This window comes from Heterocephalus glaber, unplaced genomic scaffold, assembly GCF_053883595.1.
Source record: "Heterocephalus glaber isolate CG9 unplaced genomic scaffold, H.glaber_assembly_v1.0 deba00001561, whole genome shotgun sequence".
In the NCBI taxonomy this organism is placed as follows: Eukaryota; Metazoa; Chordata; class Mammalia; order Rodentia; family Bathyergidae; genus Heterocephalus; species Heterocephalus glaber.
The window spans coordinates 5,084,260-5,110,552 of record NW_028258349.1 but is presented as its reverse complement, the minus strand read 5'-3'; the positions used below and the strand labels follow the sequence as shown (position 1 = coordinate 5,110,552).

General features: G+C 53.9%; 1 protein-coding gene across 4 annotated transcripts in view; it reads left to right on the top strand.

Annotated features, from left to right (window-relative positions):
- The window catches only part of Kirrel1 (kirre like nephrin family adhesion molecule 1), a 97,564-nt gene extending 72,622 nt beyond the window's left edge, over positions 1 to 24,942 (top strand). For 2 of the 4 annotated variants that reach the window (XM_004858768.4, XM_021239852.2), the window contains exons 2-15: positions 3,929 to 4,078; positions 5,774 to 5,923; positions 10,554 to 10,711; positions 12,539 to 12,689; positions 13,318 to 13,423; positions 13,553 to 13,701; positions 13,840 to 13,967; positions 14,655 to 14,829; positions 14,909 to 15,009; positions 16,435 to 16,633; positions 18,137 to 18,244; positions 18,429 to 18,568; positions 19,432 to 19,509; positions 19,687 to 24,942. In XM_004858768.4, the coding sequence (XP_004858825.1) occupies positions 3,929 to 4,078; positions 5,774 to 5,923; positions 10,554 to 10,711; positions 12,539 to 12,689; positions 13,318 to 13,423; positions 13,553 to 13,701; positions 13,840 to 13,967; positions 14,655 to 14,829; positions 14,909 to 15,009; positions 16,435 to 16,633; positions 18,137 to 18,244; positions 18,429 to 18,568; positions 19,432 to 19,509; positions 19,687 to 20,163 (2,270 nt within the window). In that variant the 3' untranslated portion in view covers positions 20,164 to 24,942. The other 2 variants (XM_021239853.2, XM_087190994.1) reach the window with 2 other exon arrangements.
- Positions 24,943 to 26,293: the final 1,351 nt, after the last annotated feature.

Below are 26,293 nucleotides of genomic sequence, written 5' to 3'. Positions count from 1 at the left end.
CCAGTTTGGGGTGACTGCTGTGGCAGGGGTGGTGGGAGGTCGGGTACTCAGGACCTCAGAGTTACAAAGTCACCACTGGGTGTGGTGTGTCATGTGCTCTTAACTTCTTGTCACCTTCTTGACACTGGAGGACAAATCAATACCTTGTCCCTCCTCTTTGCCTAAGGCCATCAGGGCACCTCCACCCTCTTGCTAATAAAGTGCTGTGCCTGTAAACTGGCACCCCCTGCTCACTGTCTGGTTGTTCTCCTCGTCCGCCTCTTCCTCCTCCCTTGTCATCCGCATCCTCACAGCAGCGCCTTCTGGAGTCTGTTGCTCTTGCCCTTCCTAGCTCTGCAGACTGACTCCATGTCACCTCCCCGACCCCAAATCCTGGCCCACTGGAGGGAGCACGTCACCCCTTCATCCTCCTGCTAGACCCTTTGCCAAAGCTGTGAATCCTCACCTGGATGAGTGTGTGGGTTGGGCATTTGCTCACTTGCGCTTTATCAAGCCACAGATTTATGTGGAACTCCAGTGGTGTGCCTGGCAGCCGACCCTTGAAGGATGTAGTGTACAGTCAAGAAGGTCCCCCTGGGCCACACAGGGAGGGTGGCTAGTGCCAAACGGTTCCTACTATAGCAGAAGTGAGATGTCAGGTTGAGAGGGAATGCAGGCAAGCATCAGGACTTCCCAGAGGAGGTGACTATTTGAATCCCAAGGGAGCAGAAAGGAGCAATGCCCCTCACCAAAGCTTGCACAAGGGCACGAAGGGGTGACAAAAGCCTGGTATGTGCAGAGAAGAGACAACAGGACTTGGTGACAGGAGACTGGGGGCCTTCCCCACTCATGAGCCAGCTGGCCACCACCTGGGGCCTCTGGACTCCATCTCAAATGCTGTTCTGGCTGCAGGAGCTATTTGAGGACCAGGATTGTTGGTTGAGACTTTTGCAGGCTCAGGATCTCAGTGGCCTTCCTGGTTAAATTTTGAGACCACTCATTTTCCTCCTCACCACACTCTGCTAGGTCACCATGGCTTCCATTTCCCCTCTTTTAAATTTTACTTCAAAATCCCCAAATCCCTAGAAAGACAGATACCACCTTCTTTATCACCTTCCTGTTCATTTTCACACAGTCCTTCCAATTGTCTGCTTCTAGTCCTCTTAAGTGCTCAGGATAAATAATGATCATTGCTACCATTTAGTGGGTATGTGGGAAAGACTGTTTCAAGCATGGTGTACCACTCTTCGCTGTGTTTGACTTTCACAGCTTTATAGAGGTGGAAATTATCATTCCCAGTTTGCCGAGGAGGAAAAGGAAGCTTAGAGAATAACTTGGCCAAGGTCATTTGGTTAGGAAGCTGCAGAGGCACAATGTAAGCCTCAGTCTGTGCCCTACACCTCAGCTCCTGGTGGGTGTATTTATATAGAGAGGGACCTGTGCACTGTACAAGTGAGCAAATGCAGGCTTGATGAAGAGTGACAAGCCCGAGGTTGCCTGCCCCTCACCAGCTGGAGCCCTGTCTCCTGACCCCCGCTACAGGGTCAGTCACCACCTAGCGCCCAGGTGACAAGGAGGCAGCTGCTCACTGTCCTCTGGAGACTTCAGCACAACACCAGGGTGTCCCAGCTCCATGCAGGAATGCTATGAATATAAAATCCGTCCCTGAGCCAGGGTTTACTGGCCACCCCACTCAAGCCCTTGACTTGGGCTCCAGGGGGTATGGGAAGGAGAAACGTGTCTGTGGAGAGTTTGCAGAGTGTAGCTGCTTTACAGAAATGCACAAGGATATGAATAAATTTGAATAATAATGAGGGCAATGCCTGAATTAATAATACTGGCGCTCACCTGACCCATCCTTCCCCCAGGATCTCAGCACCTGCCACCTTCGTCCCTCAAAATGTGAGCCTTATCATTTCCTTCTTTAAGAAATGTGCAGACAAAGTCGGGTCAGCGGTGCTGGGGAGCCACTCTCAAGTACGGCAGAAGGACCCCCATTTGTTTGAGCCCTGAAGACCCAAAGAGCTGAACTGGTCCACTTAACCAAGAGTAAAGAGGCTGCTTTATATTGTGTCATATTCTGACCAACAGACCATTACTGGCCCTGCCACCTCCTCGTCCCATAACCAATGTGGACAGATATTTAATATTTAATATTCAGGGAGATTGAGAGGGAGAAGACTACATGGCTCCCAGCCTTGGGGTAAAGGTTCTTATTCTGGTGCAACAGATAGGAGAAACACCACGAACATCCCCAGCCACCAGCTGCCCTCAATCTCCTGACAAATACACAAGTATAAGCCCTCATAGCTTGAGACAGGAAATCCTGTGGATAAAGCTGCAGTGGTAGGGCTGAGTGATGGACAGACTGTGCTTGCTCAAGGAGCTAAGAGATGAGTCTAGGAGGGCTTCCTAGAAGGGGAACATGGGGCAGATTTGAGAAGGGGGAGAAATAGGGCCGGAGGAAGAAAAGAAGGAAGAGGGTAAGACTAGGATCCTGGGGCTGGGGTGTAGCATGGGGATAGAACACTTGCCTAATGCTCACAAGCCCTGGCTTTGAGCCCTAGCCTTGGGGGACATGGAAGATGGGTAGCATCACTGCCTCTACATTGTTTTAGGGGAAGGTCCAGAAATGGAGAGGGATGAGTATATTCATTTACACTCTGGAGCCACAGCAGATCAGAGAAATTTGGGGAATCTGGGTTTGGAAAGGGCTGGATTTGGGGATTGTGGTCTCTGCAAAGGCTTTGTGCCAGGAGGGAAAGAAGAGGAGGAAGCCACTGGGGTTGGGGAGAGAGCTGGTTTGGGTTATGTGGGTGTGCTGGAGGGATCCCCTACCCTTCCTTCTCCTCCCCCTCCTCCAGCATGGTGGACTGTCCCACCACTGGGGCCGAGCAGTGATGGAGTGAGCTGGTGAGTGGGAGCAGTGGGGGAGAAGAAACCTGCAATCCAATTCCCTGCTCCATTTAGGCTCCACAATTAAAGGCAATTACTCTGCAGTTCTCTAATCAAATGCTCCTGGCCGAGCTGCCAGACGGGCAGCCATGTGTAGCTCCCCGCAGCCGTAGGGAGAGTGGAACAAAGTCACATGGCCTCTTGGCTCCCACAGTGCGGGAGGCTGAGTGTGTGCAGGTGTGTCTGTGTGTGGACCCTCGTGCCCCAGCACTGGGTCAAGGAGGAAACATGGCGCAGGGCCAGTGTGCCAAGAAGCGGGTTCTGAGCCACTGTTTTGGATCTGTATACATGTGGCTGTGTAGACATGCCTGACCCATGGAATCCAGCCTGCTGCACTTGAAGGAGTCATCCTCAGGAGAAACTGTGCTTGGTGTAGTTGCACACTTGTTGCCTTGTGTTGGCTCATGTGACACGTGTCCTAGTAGGAGTCATGGTGATGGATTCATGTGTCTGGGCCGGAGTCCCAAGGATGGTGTGTGTGTGTGTGTGTGTGTGTGTATGTGTGTGACACCACCAGCAACCTTGGTCATGACTGTATCACCTATGAATCTGGGTGTGGGAGAGGCAGGCAATAGGGTCATAGAGGAATATCCCAGGACCTGGCAGGCAGGGGCTGCAGCTCTAAGACCAGCTCTGCTGTTAACTCACTGGGTGCCCTTGGGTAAGTCTCCCATCTCCCTGGACTCAGTGTCCTGCTCCACAAAACAGGGGGGTTGGGCCAGACCCATCTCCAGGCCCTTTATGTAATACTGCTCCATTGCTGTGACTGCTAAGCACTTCAGCGCCTGAAACCCACTCCCGGGGTCTGCTGAGGGAGAAAGGAATGAAGGACAAACCCATGACTGCTTAGACGGAAGGGGTTGGCACAGAAGTGGAGCAGGCACCGAGACTGTCTCCCTCTTTCAGGGAAGGAATCGGAGCTGGGGTAGGGAGGCCTCTTGGCAGGGCCCTTCTCAGTCACCTCCTTATCCAGTGACCACTTGGGTTTTACCAGGGACCCAGACCCGCTTCAGCCAGGAGCCAGCTGACCAGACTGTGGTGGCTGGACAGCGAGCCGTGCTCCCCTGTGTGCTCCTCAACTACTCTGGCATCGTACAATGGACCAAGGATGGGCTGGCCCTGGGCATGGGACAAGGCCTCAAAGGTGAGTGGCCACCCCACACCCAAGTGGTGACATCTTCACCCTCGTTTTTCATCCCCACCAAGACTGTGGGACCCACCACCTCTGACTTTTCTTAGCACGCTTGGCTCCCCTCTCCCTCTCCTCCTGAGCTTCATCTTTCCCAGACTGGATGGGCCCAAGAAAGGCAGTGCAGAGCCTGGGAGATGGAGGGAAACCAAGAGACCTTTGCATAGGAGAGCTGCAGACAGACAGACAGACAGACAGACACATCCTGAGCGGCCACAAGTCAAGCAGGAGGTGTCAGGACAGTACATGATGGGGGTTCCAGGTACTCTCTACGGTCCTCAAGTGCTGCATGCAGGCCGGCTCTGCTCCACCTTCTCCCCGCTGCCCAGGCTATGTTTGCTCAGAGGCCTGAAACTTGTTTTAACATCACCCTGAGCACTTACTTACTTATTCATTCAACAAGCATTTATTAAGCACAGGCTATAGTCGGTGCTGAAGAAAACATAATGATTCACTCAGGATCAAAAGGCCATACCTAAGCAAGTAAAGAGACCTTCAGGAAGGCTGCCTGGAGGGATTGGGTAAGGAGTCGGGACACCTGGGCCCTAGTCCTGCCTTTGTCACCTGTCATCTGGGTGACCTGAGGAAAGCCACTTCCTCTCTCTGATGTTGGGAACGGGCATAACAGTCACAGGACTGGCTGCCTTATAAGTGCCCCTGTGGGTTTTGCACGAAACAGAGAAGATGCTTTGTGGAAACATTGTTAGCTGAAAAGCCCAGCGACGGTGTAAGTGTGGGGGAGTTGAGCTGTGTATTTCTTTCTATACTATTTTTGAGGGGGTTGAGATTATTTACGGTGGGCTCCAAGTGGTGGTACAGGTAGGGGAGATGTGTGTGTACCCGTCTGTAAAAAGGAAAGAGGTGGTTCGGGTGGATCTGTTGATGATGGAAAGAGAGAAACTTGGAGAGAGAGATCAATAGATATGGAGTGAGAAGAATCGATAACCGCTGGCCAGGGGGAGATCACAGATCACGGGCGGGAGCTGATGGTGGTGACTGAGGGTGTGAGCGGTGAGCCGGAGCCTGGAGAGAGGACGGCCACTGAGACGGAGATGGAGACGGAGACGGAATGGAGGCCACCCACGGGGTCGGCCGCCAGGGCCCTGGCTAGGCAGGAGCCGGTGGACCACGCCATGCCGTCCCTCCCGTGGAGCGTGGGGCGAGACCTCGGCCTGCCTTGGGCTTCCCTCTGCCTTGCAAGTCCCACAGAGGTGGCCCCAGCGAGCTTTCGGGCTGGGGCTGGACCGCGCTGCCCTATATTTCCTCCCGCCCACACGCTCTCCCTCTCCCCGCTCTGCTTTCTCCCTGCTGGCTGCCTTTTCCCCTCTTCCTTTGCTGTCATTATGAGAGACATTTGTCTGCAAACAGCTCCGGAGATTTCATCTGCTCCTGTTCATCACCCCCCACGTCTGCCTGCCCCGAACCAACCCTCCTGCTTTATGGCTCCCAGGCTCGCTGTGGGGGCCCTGACACATTGGAGTCTGTCTGGCGCTTCCGGATCCCACCTGCGGTGGTGCCCCTGGAGAAGGGAGAGAGGGAGGCAGCCTGGGATTGGGTGGGTCCTGACTCGGGGCAAGAAGTGGGGAGAGGACGTCGTTGGGGTGGGGAGCCCGATCCTGAGGCTGCGCCTTACCCTTTCTCTTTCTGCAGCCTGGCCGAGGTACAGGGTCGTGGGCTCCGCGGATGCCGGGCAGTACAACCTGGAGATCACAGATGCCGAACTCTCTGACGACGCCTCTTACGAGTGCCAGGCCACGGAGGCCGCGCTGCGCTCCCGGAGGGCCAAACTCACCGTGCTCAGTAATGACTGGCCCGCCCCGCCCCGCCCCGCCCCAGCTCTGTCTCTGCCCTCTCCGATCCCCTGGCCTTGTTTTGCCCATAGTCCCTGCTCTCCCTGTGATTATCTCTGAAAATTCCTTCCTTCAACGTCTTCCAGAGCCAAGTGCAGATGAGGAGAGAACAGGGGGCTGTGGACAGGCGCTGGTGGCCCGTAGGGGCCATTGGGTTTGGCATGCTCTGCTCCGGCCTCTGCCCAGGCCGTTTAGGACCCAGACCCACCTTGGGACATAGCACGGAAATGGGCTCTTCCTGCAGGAGAGGAGGGGTGGGTGGAATGCCCTCCCTTCCCAGCTCCCCAGCAGTCAGGCGTGTGGGTGAGGGAGCTTCTCCCTCCTCCTCTCCACACCTCTGTTGCCTCTGAGCCCCTGAGAAACAGCCCTGCTGGGACTCCCAGCCCCACCTTTCCTGCTCAGCTGCCCGATCCTTACTTACCGTCTGCACTCACCCCTCCTCTCAGATTCATGGGGGCCTCCTCAGGGAACAGGGGTGCAGGCTGGAAGGAAGGGCCTGGAGGGCTGGGGCTGAGGTCCTGCTGTGTCTGCTGCCAGCTATAGCTGCAGGAGGCTTGTCTCGTGGAAGCCCTGTTCCCAGCAGCACTATTGTTGGGGACAAAGCAGATGTCCCTGTATGGTACCCGCCAGGACCATCTGCATAGCGAGGTGACTCTCCCGCACATAGGACCTTCCGGAATGAGGCCAGCTCTGACACCCCTTACCCCTCTGTCTCTTCAATCCAGGCCTCAGACTTTCTGCCTCCACCGCTCAGTGGTCTCCCGTGTACTCTCTGGCTTAGGCTCTTCTGCCTGGGACCCTCTCTGCCCTTTTGTCATTAACTCTGACCTGTCTCTTTCCTGCTTCTGTCTGATCTATTCCGATCTCCCTCTTTCCCTTCCCTCTAACATGAAATCATTGAAGTGGGGAGTAAGGAGAGAGGAGCTGAGAGGAATGAACTTGGAACCAGGACCCTTATTATTTTCAGGCAAGGGGAGTGAGAATGTGACAGGTTGTCTCGGGTAGCAGAAAGAATCCTGGGCTGCTTGGAATCCAGGGTCCTGGGCTCTGATATCGCCTTGGCCATGTTGGCACTGAGACCCAATGGGGTCACGGCTCCTGGGCATGGATTTTTCATTGTTAATGTGGCTTACTGACAGCAGCCTGTTCTTAGTAAGTGCCGCCTCGCGCTGCCTGCACGGGGAGCTGTGGGTTGTGAAGATCTGGCCAAGTGTGAGGTGTCAGAAAATGAGGACTGGAGGGACCTGGTGACCGGTCCTTTGGAAGGAGCGGGGCTCACAGCTGGTTGGTGACTTGCTTTTCTTCACTGAGACTAAAGTGGGAAGAATAGCTAGGGGCAGAATTGAGGTTAGAGAGTAGGAATCAGGGATAAACACAAAATGCCAAGACATCATCTTCCATCCACACTGGACCAGGCATTCCAAGGAAGCCATGAGACTTAGGGGCCCTTCCTCCTTTCTTCTTCCCTAATTGCCTCTGTTTGGGACCCTGGAAGGTGCTGCTTCTGTCCTGGAGAACTCCCATCTGAATGAGGGGCCCTCATACTCTTCCCTTTTCTCTCTCCTGCTCCATACACAGATGGAGAGAGAGAAATGAAGAAAATTCAACCAAGCACCTTGGTGTGGCCAGACTGAGGGTTGGTAATGGCACCCCCTGGCTTGGCTCAGTCTACCAGGTCTCCCTGGAGAAGGAGAACAGCAGTGGGGACCCTCGCTGGGGGAGTGGCTTGTTAAAAAGCCTGCAGGCCAGTGAGGGAGAGCCTCAGTTCAGTGTGGGAACCTGGCTGGCTTGTGGAAGGGTCTGCTCATTGCTGTGGGGCCTTCCCTGACTTGAGCAGAGAAGAGCTGAGCGGGAGGCAGATGGTGAGTCCTGATGCACCTCTCCCTCACTCCCCACCTGCCGTCTCTCTCCGGCCTTCAGACACCTGTCACCTGCCCCACACAGAGGCAGCAAGAAGGGGTGGCATTGTCCACACCCCGTTGCAGCCCTGGTTTGTGGCAGCTGGGGGCCCATATACTGGACAGGGCAGAAACAAGGAGCAGGCTGTGCTTCGGGTCTGGGATCAGCCTCCCCGCACCCGTGAGCCTCATAAACTCCCCTCATGAAGCCTCCCCTGGTCCACACCTCCACCTCCCCAGGCCAGCCACCTTTGCAGAATGGCCTCTTTCATTCTTCCCTGCAGCAGGCTTGAGAGCAGGCCTGCCCCCCACCCCCCACCCCAGCCAATGCAGCGCCAGACATAATATAGAGCTGCAGACCTACAGCTCATTATTCACAGCAGTAACAACTGGAGTGCAGCGGCGATGAGTGTGGCTTTGGGGTCAGGCGGGCTTGGTCCACAGCCCAGCTCTGCCATTCTCGCTTCTCTGAGCCTCAGTTCCTTCTCTGTAAATTGGGGTTAATGATATTTCCATGGAAGGATTAAGGACTTGTACTTTGTGGTAAGGATTAAGTGAAACCATGTACCACGAGGCACTCTGGCTGACACGAAAGGTAAGCGTTCAGTGAATGGTAGAAATGATTGGTGATCGTGTTACAGCTTACAGTTGGCTTCACATTACCCAATAGGAGCTCTGAGGAGTGGGTGTCGATGTTATTTTTGAAATTTTACAAATGAGGAAACTGAGGGCACGGACACATGGGCACACTGATACACATTTAAGATTGAAGTCACAGGTCAGAAATGCGTGTGCTGGGGATTTAGCTCAGTGGTTCCACCACCTGCCTCACAAGCACAAGGACTGGAATTCGATCCCCAGTACAAAAAAAAAAAAGGCACACATGGATCCATGCCGTCCAAGGGCTGGCTGAATAGACACCTGTCTAACCTTATTTTCCTTTGCCCAGATTTGGAGGGGCATTGTTTAATGGGCCCATGAAGATGGGTGAAGAGTCTGGAAAACTGTAGGGAAAGGTGGGCTGTTGTCAGTCTTTACCTGATCAGTGGGCAGGAGAACAGGGCAAAGTAGAAGCCCAGGGCTCTACTTGTCCAGGACTTCAATCTTTGCTATGACAGTGAGCTGCTTCCCACCTCCGTCCCCAAACCTGCCCCCATCTGGCACTGGAACCTGATACTGTAGGGAGCAAGGAGGAGGAGGAGGAGAGCATGGGATTCAGAGGATAATTAGCCAGGCATAGCCAGGGCCTCTGCTGATTTTCATCAGGGAGTAAAGCTAACGCATTTTACACATCACAGGTGCCCCCACCTTCCAGTGTATGTGCAGTACTGCCCTGACCTTCATAAGGGGCCAGGGAGAGGCCATTATTATGCCTCTGATGAAGAAACTGAGACTTGGTGACTTCAGTGACTCTCCCAAGATCACACAGCAGGTAGACAGAGGTGCCAGGGTTTAAAAGTGTACCCTGATTCTGAACTTTTCTCCCTTCGATCCCACTGGGCATGCGTGAGTTAAGAGAATGCCAGGATGGGCTGAAAGCGGTTCCCTTCCACTGGAAACCACCATACAGAGACCTTCACAAACTGGGCAGACCTGCCCCGTCCCCCTCAGCTCCACGGGCCTCCAAGTTTCCCTCCCAGGGGTCCCTCTGGAAAGCTCCCTCTCAGTCTTCCTTGTCTCTCTTAGAAGGAAGGAAACAATACCCTTCCTCATCAATGGACCATAAAGATTATAATCAAAGTCCTTAGGCCTTTATCCCCTCAATTACCCATTCCTTAATTCAGCAAATATTCCCCCAAGGTTGACCCGTGACCAAGCTCTGGCTAGATACTGGGAGTTGAAGCATATAAATAAGCAGAGCTGCCCTCTGGGAGCTTACAGGCTGGTGCACCTTAGCATTAGAAGCCTGTGGGGATGTGTGTAGCAGGGAGATAGCTCCTGTTTGCCAGCAGATGTGTAGTCCATTCAGTTCCTTAAGTATTCAGCAAGGGCCGACTTTGGCCATTTTCTAGGCACTGGGGACAGTATATAAATATTAGTGAGACAGGGTCCCTGCTTTTCCAAGGGATAGCAGTTTTGGTTTGGCCAGGGGCAGATAGTCAATATAAATAACCCCAATACAGGGTAGAGGTGCTAAGGCCTGGGAGTGACTGGCTGGGGGCGGGCCCTGGGAAGATTTTGCATCTACTGGGATTTGACAGGATGGTAACACTTTACAGAATGACATGCCACATCCCACATGGGAAGAATCAGCATAAGCAAAGCTCCCAAGGAGGTGAGAAACCACAGGGCTCGAGGACCCCAGAAAAAAAGGCCCAGGGGCTAGGAACTCTTGCTATGAAGGTAGTCACCCTTCTCAAAGTGTGTGATAGCCCGGGTCTTCCTCGAGTGTGCGGCTACTCCTCCAGCTCTAGTGTGCGTCCTGGAACAGTGTCAGGGGGATGTAGTGTCAGAAGTAGTGCAGGCTAGGAAAGAATAACCGTCAAGAGGCTGGGAAAGCCTGTGGGCTGAGCACCCCGGCTGAAGCCATCCTGGGAGCAAAACAGTCATTGTAAGTTAGGGCGGGTAGCAGCACCCTGCCAAGAGGTGCAGATGGAGAGGCGACTCTGAGAGCACAGACTTTGGTCACCAGCGTACTGTTAGCTGCACCCTGGGCTGACTCTGCTATGCTCTCCCCGGCAGTTCCCCCGGAGGACACCCGGATTGACGGCGGCCCCGTGATCCTGCTGCAGGCAGGCACCCCCCACAACCTCACCTGCCGAGCCTTCAGTGCCAAGCCTGCCGCCACCATCATCTGGTTCCGGGATGGAACGCAGCAGGAAGGTGCCGTGGCCAGCACGGTGAGACCTTGCCCGCTCCTCTGGGCCCAGCCCACCTTTTCTTTCCCACAAGGTCTGACCACAGGCTGAGGAAGAGAGAGCCAAGAGACAGGCCCTTCAGAGGTCATCTGGTCCAATGCTTTGATTACACATTTGGGAAAACCATAGCCCCGAGAAGAGAAGTGGATTCCCAGGTTCAGCACACCAATCAGCAGCTGAGCAGAAACAAAGAATAAGGGTAATCGAGCACTTCTGTGTACCAGGTGCTGCACTTGATAAACACTTCATGGACAGGCTCTCCTAATCCTATAATGTGGGTGCTCCTTGCATCTCCCAAAGGCAGAAACTTCAGTCAGAGTGGTTGAGTGCCTTGCTCAAGGTCACACAGCTGGCAAGTAGCAGAGCTGGGATTCGTACCGGGGTCTAACGGTGCGCTGTCTCCGCTGATCAGCTCTACCCCCTTCCTGCAGCAGCAAGTCAGTACCTTACCCAGCCGCGATTGCTAACAGATGGGAGAAGCAGGGATTATTTATTGGATGCATGTTACAGAGGAGGAAACCTTGACTGTGAAAGACATTCAGCAACTTGCCCGGGATCATAGGATAAAGGTGAAGGTAGAGATGGAATTAGAATCCACTTCTGTTTGGGTTCCTTCTAGCTGCAGGCAGGTGCTTGTGTGGCCACCTCTTTCCTGGGTTCTCAGAAGATGCTTCTCAGTGTGGGGAGAGACTGCTCCCCTTTTGTTCTCCGAGGGTGTTGAGCCCAGGGTACTTGACTTTGGCTTTTGCTCTGCCCTCTGTGACCTTGGCCAATCCAGTACTCTTCAGTCTTGGTGTCAGCATTTGGTGAGTGATCATTTGGGCTCGGTAGTGCTTAACCTTTTCACCACCAAGAACTATTATTTTTCTCCTGTAGCGCCATGTGATTTGTCCATTTCCCTTTTCCATATTCATTTAAGACTAAGGCCTTGTGAGGCAGTATGAGGGAGGCGTGTTCCAGCACCGACTGGTTCTGTGTGGTCCTGCAAAGATGCAGGACCTGACTCTGGTTGTGTAGCACGATTTCCCATAAGCAGTCTGCAGTATGAAAAACACTGAAGGTTCCTGCAGTCATACTGAAGAACCTCGGTTTAGGTGTCACCAAGCCAGCGTGAGTCTTGGTCCTGAGGGCCCTGCCCTTCCCTCAAGGAGTCTGCAGTTTGGCAGGAGACACCGAACAACCCTGGAATCTCACACGTGGGGCCTGAGAGCAAGGCTACAGGTGCTCAGGTTCGGGCTGGAAGGCAGTCCTGAGGGCTGGGCCTGCCCAGGAAGGCTTTCCAGGAGAGAAGGGACTTGGACTGGACTCAGAGAATTCCAGGAATGAGCCTCGGGCCCACGGAGAAAACTGTACTGTACCAAGAATGAATACCCCTGGAAGCTGGGAGCTTCAGCTAGTAGCAGTACATCCGTACTGGCCCATCTGTCCTAATACATTTATCACAGGAGTGCGAGATGTTAGTGACGAGGGAACCCATGAGGCAGGGAAGAGAAGGTATGGAAACTAATTTCCGTAAATTTAAAAGTGCTGTTAGAAAGTCAACTAAAAACCGGGCATGGGGGCCCATGCTTGTAATCTGAGCACTCAGCATGCTGAGGCGGGAGGTTCGCTGAGAGTTCGAGGCCAGGCTGAACAACATAGCAAGATCTTGTCTCAAAAAAAAGAAAAAAAGTCAATTAATAAAGAGTTCAGTGGAAGAAGGAGCAGGGGTAGAGTGGAGCTTTAAAGACCCCCACTGAGTCAGGTCCTTCAAGAACTGAGGAGAGGGCTTCCAGCTTGACTTTGTCTCCCACCCTTGGCACACTCCAGGAACTGCTGAAGGACGGGAAGAGGGAGACTACCATCAGCCAGCTGCTCATTAACCCCACAGACCTGGATATTGGGCGCGTCTTCACCTGCCGCAGCACGAACGAGGCCATCCCTGGTGGCAAGGAGACTTCCATTGAGCTGGACGTGCATCGTGAGTGGTGTCCGGGGAGGGGCTGCCTCTGGGAAGCACAGGCCTCGGAACAAGTGCTCCCTTCGTCCTCTTAGTCCCCTGCTGAACCAGGGACACTGAGGACATAGGTAAAGGGGCATTGGCTTTAGTCTCGGCCAGGCCCTGGATTTAAACTGGTGCGTGACTTGGGGCAAAGATTTCAAAACACTTCCGGTCCCAAGGGTTTCAGATAAGGTACCGTGGACCTCTTAGTGCTTCTTGGCTTGTGACCATTAAATAAATTATAGCGTAAGAGCATCTGGCATAGAGTGTGCTTACTTCGTAGGTGCTCAGAAATTCCCTCTGCCCAAGGAACCAAAGGATCCTGGGCAGCTATTTGTGATGGGCCCACACTGACGCCTAGTGGCCACAGTGGGTTGTTGCATCCATTAAATAACTTCCCTCCCTGCCTGGAGTACCATCTTTGAGTCAGTCACCCTCGCCAGCCCCCTACAGGCTCCTTGTGGAAAAGGTGGAGGTAGTGGGTTGTGTACTGTTGGAGCTGATAGGCTGAAACCCAGATTCCTGATCACACCACAGTGATGAGGTCTGAATGTATATGCTAGGAAGGGACCGAAAAGACCCTGATCTCCTGTCCCCTACTTTGCAGATCCTCCTACTGTGACTCTGTCCATTGAGCCTCAGACAGTGCAGGAGGGCGAGCGGGTGGTCTTCACGTGCCAGGCCACAGCCAACCCTGAGATCTTGGGCTACAGGTGAAGGGGCTGGGGCTGGGAGTCGTATTGGAGAGACCCTGCGAGCAGCAGTGGCGGGCACTGGGGATCCCATTGTCTCTGGCCACAGAGCACAGCCCAACCCCACCTCTCTGCTGCCTCCTCCCCTAGGTGGGCCAAGGGGGGTTTCTTGATTGAAGATGCCCACGAGAGTCGCTATGAGACAAATGTCGACTATTCCTTCTTCACGGAGCCTGTGTCTTGTGAGGTCCACAACAAAGTGGGGAGCACCAACGTCAGCACTTTAGTAAATGTCCACTGTGAGTACCTGGACGGGGTGGAGGGCAGGCTCCGTGCAGCTGGAGGCGATGGGGCATAAACATGGGCGATAACGGCAGGAGAAGGGAAGGCACACCTGTGAGCTTGAGAACCTGACAAGCTGCTTCTCTCCACCTCAGTTGCCCCCCGCATAGTAGTGGACCCCAAGCCCACAACCACAGACATCGGCTCTGATGTGACCCTCACCTGTGTCTGGGTTGGGAATCCCCCCCTCACCCTTACCTGGACCAAAAAGGACTCAAACATGGTAAGACTCTCCTTGCCTGTCCTGAGTGCTGGGAGCAAGAGCACCGGCACTGGGCCACAGCAGGGGCAAGGGGAGGGTCCGGGTTCTTTCTCATACTGAACCAGGGATCACTGTAGGGTCTTGGGATGAGAGAAGGACAGTGCTCGCAGTCAGCCCCAGCCCTTCTCACAGGACAGCTGGCCAATTAGAGCCCATGGGAGGGAGAAGCCAGAAGTCTGTGCATGGGAAACAGAGTGAGGAAGGACTAGGGAAGAAGGCCTGAGGTAGGCTTTGGAGTGACAAGAAGAGCTGGTGAATTAATGGTTCATAAGAAGGTGGGGAAGCGGGGATGGCCCGCCAGAGAGGAGCAGGCTGGGTTCCACAGCTCTAGAGACCCACATTCCAGATTGGGCCAGAACTGTAGGACGAAGAATTGCAGTTAAAGCATCCGACCCGGTAGGCAGTCAGAACACTAGAACAGGTCATCAGAAGAGGCGTGTCCTCTCGGAATTACTGCAGCCATCACCTGTGGTCTCTGGCCTCCCCCTTCCCCACCCACCCTTGGAGACCTGGTTTAGGTGCCAGCCTGTCTAGAGTTCAGGGACGGATCAGCTGGACTAGGGAATGCCATTTCCCTGCTGCGAATTCACTTGTGGCCCTTCCTGCTTTCTCTCCAATGCCTCTGATGCGGGGCCTTCATGGACATAGGGGTCCCGGCCTCCTGGCTCCCCACCCGAGGCTGCTCTCTCTGCCCAGGTCCTGAGTAACAGCAACCAGCTGCTGCTGAAGTCCGTGACGCAGGCAGATGCTGGCACCTACACCTGCCGGGCCATCGTGCCTCGGATTGGAGTGGCTGAGCGGGAGGTGCCACTCTACGTGAACGGTGAGTGGCCGAGTGAGGCGGGTCTGGGAGTGGGCACTGCAGGTTCTGGGCAGCCTTGACTGTGTCTTCTTGCTCACAGGGCCCCCCATCATCTCCAGTGAAGCCGTGCAGTACGCTGTGAGGGGTGACGGTGGCAAGGTGGAATGCTTCATTGGGAGCACGCCACCCCCAGACCGCATTGTGAGTGGCCCGTGGCTCTGCCCTTGCCTGGCCTCCTCCTCTGGCCAGCTCCAGCTTGGTGTCTTCAGTGTCCCCACCCCTTGTCCAGCCTTCTAGTTCTCTGCCCTTCTGTCCCTCCAACCTTTGCCTGAGGAAATCCCGCCACCTTCCTCACCTGTGATCCTAAGCACATTACTTGGTACTTTGGACCTCAGTTTCCTCATCTATAAAGCAGAGGCTATAACTTACAGGGTTGTCAGGAGGAGGAGTAATTGTAGCAACAGGTGTGAAGAGCCCTGGGGAGCACCTGGTACTCAGGTCACCATCAGCGCCCTTCTGGCTGTCCCATGGCCAAGATGCTCTGTCTTCCCACATCTCCTGCCTGATCTGTCTCTCCCTTTGCTTCTCTCTTCCCCTTCCCCACCCCCTCCCTCCTCATCAGCTCCCCTTCCCACCCTGCCCTGCTCTTCTCTCCCTTCTCCTGCCTTCCTCCCACCAGCCCCTCACCACTGCTCCTTCCTCTCTCTCCTCTCCCCCATGCCATGAGCCATTAATTCCTTCCATGACCATTAACCGTCAAACCTCTCATCACATTTAATGACCATTTGGCTAACTCCAGGGCTTCCCAGGGACACTTCATTACCACGGCTGCCGGGCAGCAGGCGGCTGGGCTCTCAGGGGCTTTTCCTATGGAGCTGGGAGGACGGATGCCTGGAAAGAAGCCAGTTCTCAGCTGCTCCCCCTCCTTGGGCTCCGCTCCTCAGTGAGGACGTGCAGGGGGATGCCCCGGCCGGAGAGCAGGGATGAGGGGCTAGCGGATGCTCCTCTCTGGTTCCTGCCTGATACAGGAGCCTGTGGATAGGTGTGTAGAGCCAGCCAGGCAGGTTCGCGTGCTTTGGTGAAAGGTCCAGCTAAGGACTCAGACTCTAAGGCTGGAAGCAGCTGTGAGCATTGTTCAGTGCTAACCTGGGTCTCTCATTTTACAGATGAAGAAAATGAGGCCTAGAGAGGGAGAGAGAGGTCACCCAGGGGCTCAGGAGGGAGAAAGAGCTAGCACTGGAATCTAGGGTTCTTGAGCCCCAAGCCAGAACTTTCTGTGCAACATGCAGTGTCCCAAGACGTCAGTGTATTAAGTTACCTACATGCACAATACATGGGACCACTTTAAAAAGAGAAGATTCCTGGGTCTCTCCCCTGGAGATTCACATTTAGGGTGTGAGCCTCACTAGTCTGCTTTTTAAAGACTGTCCCTAGATTAGTCTGGCTCATCTCGTGGAGAGTTGGTGCCAAGGGCTTGAGGCCATTGGTGTGGCTGTTGTTTGGGTACAGGGCTTGGGGGCAGATGGCATGTGGGGGTGAGGGTGCCTTGAGAGGTGGATCAGGGGACACCTGGGCACGTGCATCTCCTACCTGTTGCTTTCTTACTTCCTGTCCTTCCCGTCCCAGGCATGGGCATGGAAGGAGAACTTCCTGGAGGTGGGGACTCTGGAACGCTACACAGTGGAGAGGACCAACTCCGGCAGCGGGGTGCTGTCCACGCTCACCATCAACAACGTCATGGAGGCCGACTTCCAGACCCACTACAACTGCACTGCCTGGAACAGCTTCGGGCCCGGCACAGCCATCATCCAGCTGGTAGAGCGAGGTGACTGGCCATGTACAAGGCAGCCTGGGGGTGTGACGCTCCCTTTTCTCTCCGGGCCAGGATTCGCTTTCTACCCCCTGCTCTCTTTCTCAGTCTCTGTCTTTCATCTTCCCAGCTGAAGCTGGGGAAATTCACTCACTTTTTGAAGGTTTATTGAGGATCTTCTTATGCCAGGCTCTGCATGAGGGGCTTAGGGACAGCCAGGAACAAGACACAAGCCTTGCCCACAGGACACTCTCAGCTTAGTGGAGGAACTTACAGAGCAGAAGCAAATGTGTGCAGATGAACAAAAATGATTTGCGCAAAGGAGCAGTAACAGCTACCTTCCTCATCACATTGTTGTAGAAATTAACTGAGAAAATATATATAAGCTGCCTGGCATACAGTAGATGCTCAGTAAATTTGGGTTCCTCCCACCTCTTCAAAAAATCTCAGTCTGGGGCCAGGCATTTACCTCAGTGGTTCTGTCACCTGCCTCACAAACTCAAGATCCCAGGTTCAGGCCCCGGTACCAAAAAAAATAAAGAAGTAAAAATATCTCAATATGACTGGAAAGACATGTTCCCTCCTTCAGGCACCTCCAGCAGGGCTTTGAGGTTGGGACTCTCCCCAGTGTCATAAGGGAAAGATAGCATTGTAGTTTGTTTGGGTTTTTGAGTCCTAGCCGTTGACTTCGGAGAGTGGGACGCCAAGGAAAACCCATCCCTTCTGGTGTAGCTGAGGATGCCTTGAGGGTGAGGTGCCAGATGCGGAGAGAGAAGAGAATAGTATGGGGCACAGCGGGGAAGGATCTCAGATGAGAAGAGCCGTCAGCAAGACTTGGGCCCAGCCAGGACAGCCAGGAAGAGAGAAGGCACAGGCTCCTCCTCAGCTTGGCAGCAGAGGGGCCTCGAGGAAGACTGGGCTAGGTGGAGGGTACAGGTGCGGCAGGCACCATAGTGTGGATGGGGAAGGCAGCAAAAGAGGCTGGGACACAGGTGGAAGGTTGGAGAGTTTGGAGACCTCAACCAAGGGCCCAGCCCAGAAAGGAGGAACCAAGCTTCTGGGGCAGCTGGGCCAAAAGAGACAGACAGACAGCCGAGACTAAGGCCAAGCCGACACTCAGCTGCAGGGCTGGGGTGTGGTCGTGACCTCCGCTCTGGCCCAGCTGAAGCACAGACTCAACCCAGACGCAGTCCAGAGCTTCCTCTCCATTGCTACTTGGCCTTAAACCTCACAGAGCCCAGAAGCTCAGTCAAAACTTAGCTGTAGCCGGATGTGCTGGTGGGCTTATAATCCCAGCACTCAGGAGGCTGGGGCAGGGTTTGATCCTGAGTTTGAGGCCACTTAGCAAGATTCTATCTCCAAAATTAAAAAAACAGAAAAAGAAAAAAGCTTAGCCTTGTGCATGATCCATCTTTGCCACCATAGCTCTTTCTTGAGACTTCAGACAGCACTAAGCTCAGATTCCCAGTGTGACCTGACCGGGTCCTCACCCTGCTCCTTTCCTTCCCCCATCGGAAGAGGTGCTGCCTGTGGGCATCATCGCTGGGGCCACCATCGGCGCGGGCATCCTGCTCATCTTCTTCTTCATCGCCTTGGTGTTCTTCCTGTATCGTCGTCGCAAAGGCAGTGAGTCTGACCCCTTGCAGCCACAGCACCCGCCCCAGCCCTCCAGGGCGCAGAGCAGGCAGTGCCTGCAATGGGCAGGGGTGGCAGCTGAGTGCCTCAGCCCAGTGTGGGTGGCAGTGGAAGCAGCCATAGTGGAGGCCAGCGGACAGCATCAGGCTCAGCTGCGTGCATGTCCCTGTCCCAGGCCGCAAGGATGTGACCCTGAGGAAGCTGGACATCAAGGTGGAGACAGTGAACCGAGAGCCTCTCACGATGCATTCTGACCGGGACGATGACACCGCCAGCGTCTCCACAGCAACCCGGGTCATGAAGGCCATCTACTCGGTGAGGGGCCGCTCCTCCTGTCCCTGGTGCCCTTTCACGCTTAGGCCCAGCCCCACCCAGCCTCTAACTGTTGCCCCTCCCTCCTCCCTCCCTTAGCTGGCCCTGGTCCTGCCACAGACACTGACACATGTCACACACATACACACTCGACACCCCCACGTGCACACAGACTCACATACTCACATTCACCGGTGCTGGGTGATTTCCCTCCAGCAGAGAGGAGGGGTGGGGTCTCCTTAGCCTTCCTGCGCTCCATCTACCCCACAGGGAAACCCTTAGACCATCGATTCCAACCCTTTTGGCACCAGGGACCAGTTTTGTGGGGGACAGTTTTTCTGGGGGTGGGAGGGTTGGGTATGATTCAAAGGCACGCACTACCTAGATCCCTTCCACACTCAGTTCACAGTAGGGTTTGCGCTCTTGTGGGAATCTGATGCCTCCACTGCTGATCTGACAGGCTGTGGATCTCAGGCAGTACCGTGAGTGATGCAGAGCAGCTAGAAATACAGATGAAGCCTTGCTTGCTGGCCTGCTGCAGCCCAGATGCTAACAGGCCACGGACCAGTAGTGGTTCATGGCCAGGGGCTGGGGACCCCTGCCTTCCTTAGACATTTCCTGGTCCTGGATGGTAGCAGCAATATACAGAAGGTCACATTGCATATTAGCAACAACATGAGTGCTGGAACCCAGGTCTCGGGCCGCTTCCCACCACACCCCAGAGCCCCTGCAGGGAGAGGATGTACAAGTCTGCCCTTGACCCCAGACCCTTCCCTGAGCAGGTGGCTTCTGGGCATGGGGACAGGGCTGGAGAGAGGGGATAAGAACAGGGACCTTGTCTCCTCACACCCCCTGCGGCTTTGCAGTCCTTTAAGGATGATGTGGATGTGAAGCAGGACCTGCGCTGTGACACCATTGACACCCGGGAGGAGTATGAGATGAAGGTGGGAAAGGGGCCAGCTGGGTGGGGGTGAGGATGGGCGGGGAGGAGCTGGAGGAGGAGGTGGAGTGACTCTGGGTGGGGACAGGGGACAGCTAGAGGAGAGGCCCGGAAGGATGGTGGGACCCGATTGCCTCAGGAGGAAGCTCCCCCTCCACCTTCCTCTCTCACTGCCCCCCAGGACCCCACCAACGGCTACTACAATGTGCGTGCACACGAAGACCGCCCGTCCTCCAGGGCAGTGCTCTATGCTGACTACCGTGCCCCTGGCCCTACCCGCTTCGATGGTCGCCCCTCGTCCCGTCTGTCCCACTCCAGTGGCTATGCTCAGCTCAACACCTACAGCCGCGCCCCTGCCTCTGACTACGGCCCTGAGCCCGCACCCCCTGGCTCAGCTGCCCCAGCTGGCACCGACACCACCAGCCAGCTGTCCTATGAGAACTATGAGAAGTTCAACTCCCATCCCTTCCCTGGGGCATCTGGGTACCCCACTTATCGACTGGGTTACCCCCAGGCTCCCCCCACAGGCCTGGAGCGGACCCCATACGAGGCGTACGACCCCATTGGCAAGTACGCAACAGCCACGAGGTTCTCCTACACCTCCCAGCACTCAGACTATGGCCAGCGGTTCCAGCAGCGCATGCAGACTCATGTGTAGGGCCCAGAGTCTGCTGGGAGTCTCTGCGGGGCAGAGGAGAAGGCTTTCACAGCTGTTCCCTGATATTCAGGGGCATTGCTTCTCACTCCCTTCTCGGACCAGCCTTCCTCCTCCTGCCATGACAGATGTGGAGCAGGTCTCCCAGAAGCACCCCATCCTGAGGATGGTGCTCTGTGCATGCCCCAGCCTCCCGGGCCTGCCCTCCCCTCTTCTTCGGGAGGAGGTGTCTCTTCTGACCTGTGCTCTTGCCTGATCCCAACATGAGGACAGGGGAAGTGAAGCTTGGGGAGAGCAGGGGGCCGCTTTTTAGCATTCCCTTTCTACCCCATCCCTCAGGTCTCCCGTAGGTGGGCAGAGGAGGATGCAGGGGTGGGCAGGCTTTGGCCCAAGGCACATGAAGCACGGGAGTGGGGGGCTTCGGCACAGACAGGTGGAAAGCAGGACAGCTCAGCCAGTCCTTTCCTGTGTTGTCTGTATTCATGCCCTGGGTGCATCATTCCCTCCTCTGAGGACTGCGGAAGGGACCCTGCATTTAGTTGAGCTCTTTGTCTACAGAACAGCCCTAGCACTAAGTTCAGCTGGGGTCAGAATGCCAGTCACTCTGGTGCCACTGTGGACATGTCTGTCCAGAGGGATCCAGACATCACCAGTAGTGCTGCCCCCTTTCCTTCTCCTCCATGCTGGGCCAGTCAAATAAAGCAGGGTTTGAGGGGAGAAAGATAGTTCCATGCCCTGATGGACTGGCAGGAGACCGCTGTGTGGTGCGCGGCAGCTCCCAGAACCAACACTAGAGGGAGCCACTTGGGCACCTTTCTCTCCCCAGTGTACCCCACTAACTGGCTTTATCTGGAGCCTCCTACGGAGTGCTAGATTGTGGTAGGTAGGCTGTTTTTCAGAGGCAATGAAAACCTCACTTGGAATGAAAAGCTATAGGGGTTCTCCCACCCAAATACGAATCCCAGTGGAAAGGAAATGGTCCACTTGTTCTCCACCAGGTTCCTGTCATCCTCCATTACCCTTGTATCTAAGCACTTTGAACCCATTGTGTACATTCAGGTGGTAAGACCTGTCAGCAGGCAGGTGGGCTCCATGGAGGTAGGGAAGGGCTTGCAGCCTCTGCTGTCCTCCCCTAGGCTCACTGGCTGGTCAGAGGCCACCTTCCAGAAGGCCTAGGAGATGTTCTGTCCAGACAGGTTTTGGTTTAAGTGTCTTTTTCTTTTTGGACCAATCATTTCTTCCACTTTCAGTGCCTTGAGTGTCATGGTTTGGACGACCGTCCCCATGGGCGATCATGTAGGGAGCAAGTACTTGTGAGCCTCAGACAGGCTGCCAAGTGTTACAGTGTTGAAAGGGAGATGGGAGAGGGCTGGAAATGGCCCCGACGACGGAGAAGGTGGCCCAAAGGGCACTGCAGGCATTCCTCGCCTGTGCTTCCTTGTCCCACACCCACATGCACACGCGCCCACACACATTCCAGCCATCACTTCCCAGCTGCCACTTTCTGACCAAAGAGAGCAGGCACTCCAAAGAGAACCTATGCCCCTGCCCTGGCCTCACCTCCCCAGGAAGCTACACATGGAGTCGGCTCTTCCCCTCCCCATTGCTGCCTTCTCTAGGGGAGGGGGCCTCCGGTAAATTCCCAGAATGCTCCTTGCCCTTTCTTGGTGATTACCATTCATTAGTCATGTTCGCTTTAATGAGTTACATGCTCATCAGCCACGGGCCATCGCCACCCTTACAGATGGTTCTGTGGGGTGACATTCTCAGCCATCCCCTTGCTAGTAAGGACCAGATAATACCCAGGAAGCACATAGCTCCAATCCCAGCCCAGCAGGCAGCCTCCACATCCCCCTCCCCATCAGTGGGACACTCCCCACAGTGGGCCCTACCTGGGGCCATTACAGGATCCTAGCTGTAATCAGTCACTGGGAAATCATACCTTCCTGCAGAGTCCTTTCAGGGGAGCTCAGCAACAAGGTCTGTTAAAGGTTGAAGGTCCCTGTGAGGATACTCATGCCAGTTTTTTTTTTCATGGACACCAGAAGCCATGGGCAATCCAAACACTTTAAGCCTAAGTCTATGGTGGCTTTTTAAATGGGAATCTCCAGAATACTCGTTTTTGCTTTGGGTCTGGGCACATTATCCTATTTTGCTGTTGGTTGAAGTACTAGGGCTCTTCTGTTGAAAAGATGGAGAGGAGATGCCAGTGTTACGAGGTAACTCAGCTAGCATTTGGCACCCTGGGAGAATTGCTGAGGAGAGTGGTAGAGAGCTGCAACTGTTTTCTGTTCCACTACACTTGCCCTGGCGCCTGCTGGGTAACTACACCATGCAAGGCTCAGGGAAACATCAGCAACCAGAGCAGACTCCGCCCTCTGAGATCCACACTGCACCGTCAGAGTCGGAGGAGGGGCCTGCTTGTGTGGGGAGTTCAAGGTGTCCTTGATCACAGGGCTCTGTTGTCAGAGGCTGATGTCCTCCAGCATGGTGGGGCCCTAGTGCTTGGTGTCTTGATCACCTCTGAGGTCACTCCCTTAGTGGGAAAAACGAGGCTAAGGGTCTGTTCTGAAGCAGTTTACTGAGTGACCTGGGTCCATCCTCTATGTTCATTGCCTCTAATTTTCTGGCCTGCAAAATAAGAGGAAAGGCTTGCATGAAGCTAGAACTGTTCTGTTTTTGCTCTTCTCACTTGGAGAGGTGTGGTAAGGGGCTGCCTTTCTGTGTTGAGCAGTAAGTAAGCAGGGTGGAGGCTGGGGAGTGGAGGGGCTCTCTCCTATTGGAAGAAGCTTGCACAGTGGGCTTCACTGTCTCGTCAGAAGTCTTGTGAGTTGATTTCTACCAGGACCCCCTTTATTCAAACAGCCACTTTAAACCAAAGTGGAACCAGACTGTCTGTGCTACTTCCCACTGATTTCTGATAGGTTTGCAAAGGTGTCTGGCCAGGGCCGTGCATGGTGAGTTACCTTTACTGAGCATCCAGATTTGGGGCACTTACTGCTGGGAGATGTAGAAACAGGCACTCTCCACCTGGTCCTCTGAATATTCCCCTGCCCCAGGGACAACTCACCCTGCTTACCCAGCAAGGTGAAGCCAGCAGTCCCAGGAATCTTGAGCCAGAAATTAGGGAGCAGGTTGGATGGGCAGCTAGTAGAGGGAAGAGGGGTACAATGATTTTTCTCTGGATCTCCAAGAGGTTTTTGTGACTGGGTGAACGGCAGCCTCTTTGCTTGTGGAGGGCCCAGCCTACACCCCAAGTTCTAGATCCCTCAAAAGTCCAGGCATGAAGCAAAACCCATTCTAAGTGAGAAAGGACAGTAGCCAGGGAAGGGAGTAGCACTAGCCTCTCACAAATGTCTGGCCTGGAATGAAAATTAAGCAATATGCTGTCTCTTAGTGCACTGCAGCAGAGCTCGCCCTCATGCCATGTGGCTAAACTGGCTACTGTACCAGGAGACACCAGACCTGGGCTTCTTAAAATGGAATCCCATGGGCTCTCTACACTTGACCCACCTACATGGCAGTGTTGGGCCATCAGGGTTTGGAAAAGCACATGTGAAAACCAAGACCCACTGGGAGTGAACTGGCTCAGTCCCTGCCACATTCTGTACTGCTCTCGTCCTGCTGAACTCCAGGACCTCCCAAATCCACACTGGGCTCCGAAACCCCGGTTGTCTACCGTGTTAGGGCTGTGTGGTCTGAGCCATTTTACTGCCTCGTGCCTCTGCAGGCCACTCTGCAAGTTGGGGAATCACCGGAAAGAATCAGTGAAGCTCCTGACACTGGTGAGCCCAGTGAAGAGGTGACAATGGAGCACGGAGGTGCACAGGCCAAGCAGTGTTACTTATTTCTGTGGAGGACCTATAAAATCACCATCTGAATATCCCATTTCTTTCCCCACTACCTCCCTTCAGCCTCCCAAGGTGTTTCTCCTCCTCTCCTCAGGGCCAGATTGTTTCTGAGTGGCAACAGCTCACTTGGTCCTGACACTGCACCTCTGGGCTAATGGAGAGGACTAAGCTGTGTGTGTGGCTTGGAATATTTCTGAATTTGAAGATGGGGAGCAAAATCTCATTCTCTTGTATCACTGTGAGGGAGCTCCAGGCCCTGTACCTGGAGAAATACCTGCTGTGCAGAAGTCACAGGTTATATTGGGCAATTTTGGTACAAGCCCACCCTTAATAACGATAATAATAGCTCCATGTGCATGGAGCTCATTCCACCAGTGTGATGTCCACCATCCCTGACTTTCCACTAGCCCTGCCTGGTGGCCTCGGTGAGGTGGTGAGCTAAGGTTCTTTCAGTTTCTGGAGCTCTTCACACGCAGCCCCTGGGAACACCTGGAGCCTGGGGGGAGACAGCACCCAGAGTGCCGGCACAATCAAACTCTTGGCGCGGTGTCCTTAACAATAGTGCGCAGAAGATTTTGCTGCCTCTGCTTGCACCAGGAAGAGGCCCAGGGCTCCCTGTGGTCATATTTTCTACCCCAGACATTCTTGGGAATGTTTCTGGCTCCAGTTGAATTTTCTCCACCCAAATCCCAGTGATAAATGGATCCATGATGGTAATTAAAAGAAGAGAAGAAAATATTATTTTTGTTAGGACAAACCATCGTAGATTTTTAGCAATGTGTATCTGTGTGTCCCTCACACCTTTTCCTATTCTGCCTTTTTTTTCTTTTTTTTTAAATATTATGTACTATATTTTTAGTCTCAAACACACTATATATTATATATATTTAATTTTTTATATATATAAATATAAATGTTTTAAAAAGTGCTATGTTCTGTGTTATTTAATACTTGAGCAGCTGGTTACTTAAAAGGCTGCCAGGTTTGAGGTGAAATGGTCCAGGTTTGCGGAAAAGATAGATGGAGGGTTGAGATGGCTGAAACTATGTATTTGTCTCATCTCCAGGCTGTGTAGCAAACATTTTATTCACCAGTCTGTGACTGTTGCAGAACCCTGAGGCCAACTGCAGCAGTTCAGGGACCAACAGCCAGGAGCTCTGTGTTTTTGGAGCTCAGCCTCCAAATGTTTTGTGCCAGATCTGATTATGAGGATGGGAAAGGGGGAGGCTTTGAAACTGGGATCCAGATCCCAAAAGACTGGCGGGGAGGGTGTGCAGGCTGAGTTGGTTTTGTTCCGGAGTGGGGAAGGGGGGGAAGAAAAGCGACCTGGTCTCCAACCTTTTGAACTTGTAGTATATTCTTTGTAGAATAAGGAAGCAGACACCATGGCAGTCTGAGAAAACCTGAATGCTCTGAGTTGGGTTTGCTAAGGTTTCACCCTGTGTATTTCATGGGACTATTTGAGGATATTAGAATTGGATATTGGATTTGAGGATACTGGAATTGTTTTCAGATAATGATTTTGAGAATTATAAATCATTAGAGAAATACAAGGACATACTGTTTTCCTCATCCAGTTTAACAACCAAACTTAAAAAGAGTTCACAGGAACCTTATTGTATATACGGTTCATGGAGCACAGCCAGAGACAGAGATAGGGTGAGAGAATTGAAAAGAGAGAGAGATCAAGCCATTTCCAAGAGGACTGGTGGTTTCATCTCAAGAGCTGTGGCCAAGAGACAGTACAGGTGCAGGGACTTGAGTCGAGAAGCATGAGGCCAGGACCCATGGCTTGCAAGTAGCCCAAGGTGAGAGTGACCTGGATGGGAATGAGAGGCCCAGTGCAGGTTGAAGCTAGAGGCTGCACGCATCTAAGCTGCACTGGCCGAGGTTGCCATTGACAGGATAGAGATGTATGCAGAATGGGGTCGGGTGAGGGGGCATTTTGCAAACATGGAAGTCCAGTGAATTGTTAAGCCAAATGGTATTGGTTGAAATACTTTCTGCTTGTGCCCTGCTGCCCGTGTTGTGTTTCCCCTTGGGGTACGTTTTATTCATCAACCATTCAAGATCAGCCATGTTCATGGTGGAATGGCCGTGGACCCTGTTATTCATCTCTGCATCCCCAGAGCCTAGCACAGGGCCAGCAGGTACTGTAGGACAAGTCAGTGTGTAGAGGCCCCCTTGGCTTCAACTTACTTTCTTCTTGGTCACAGAAAGGCCATAGGAGCCTTTTCCAGTGTATTAGGATTTGTCCAGTGCCAGGGCCTCAGCTCATCCTT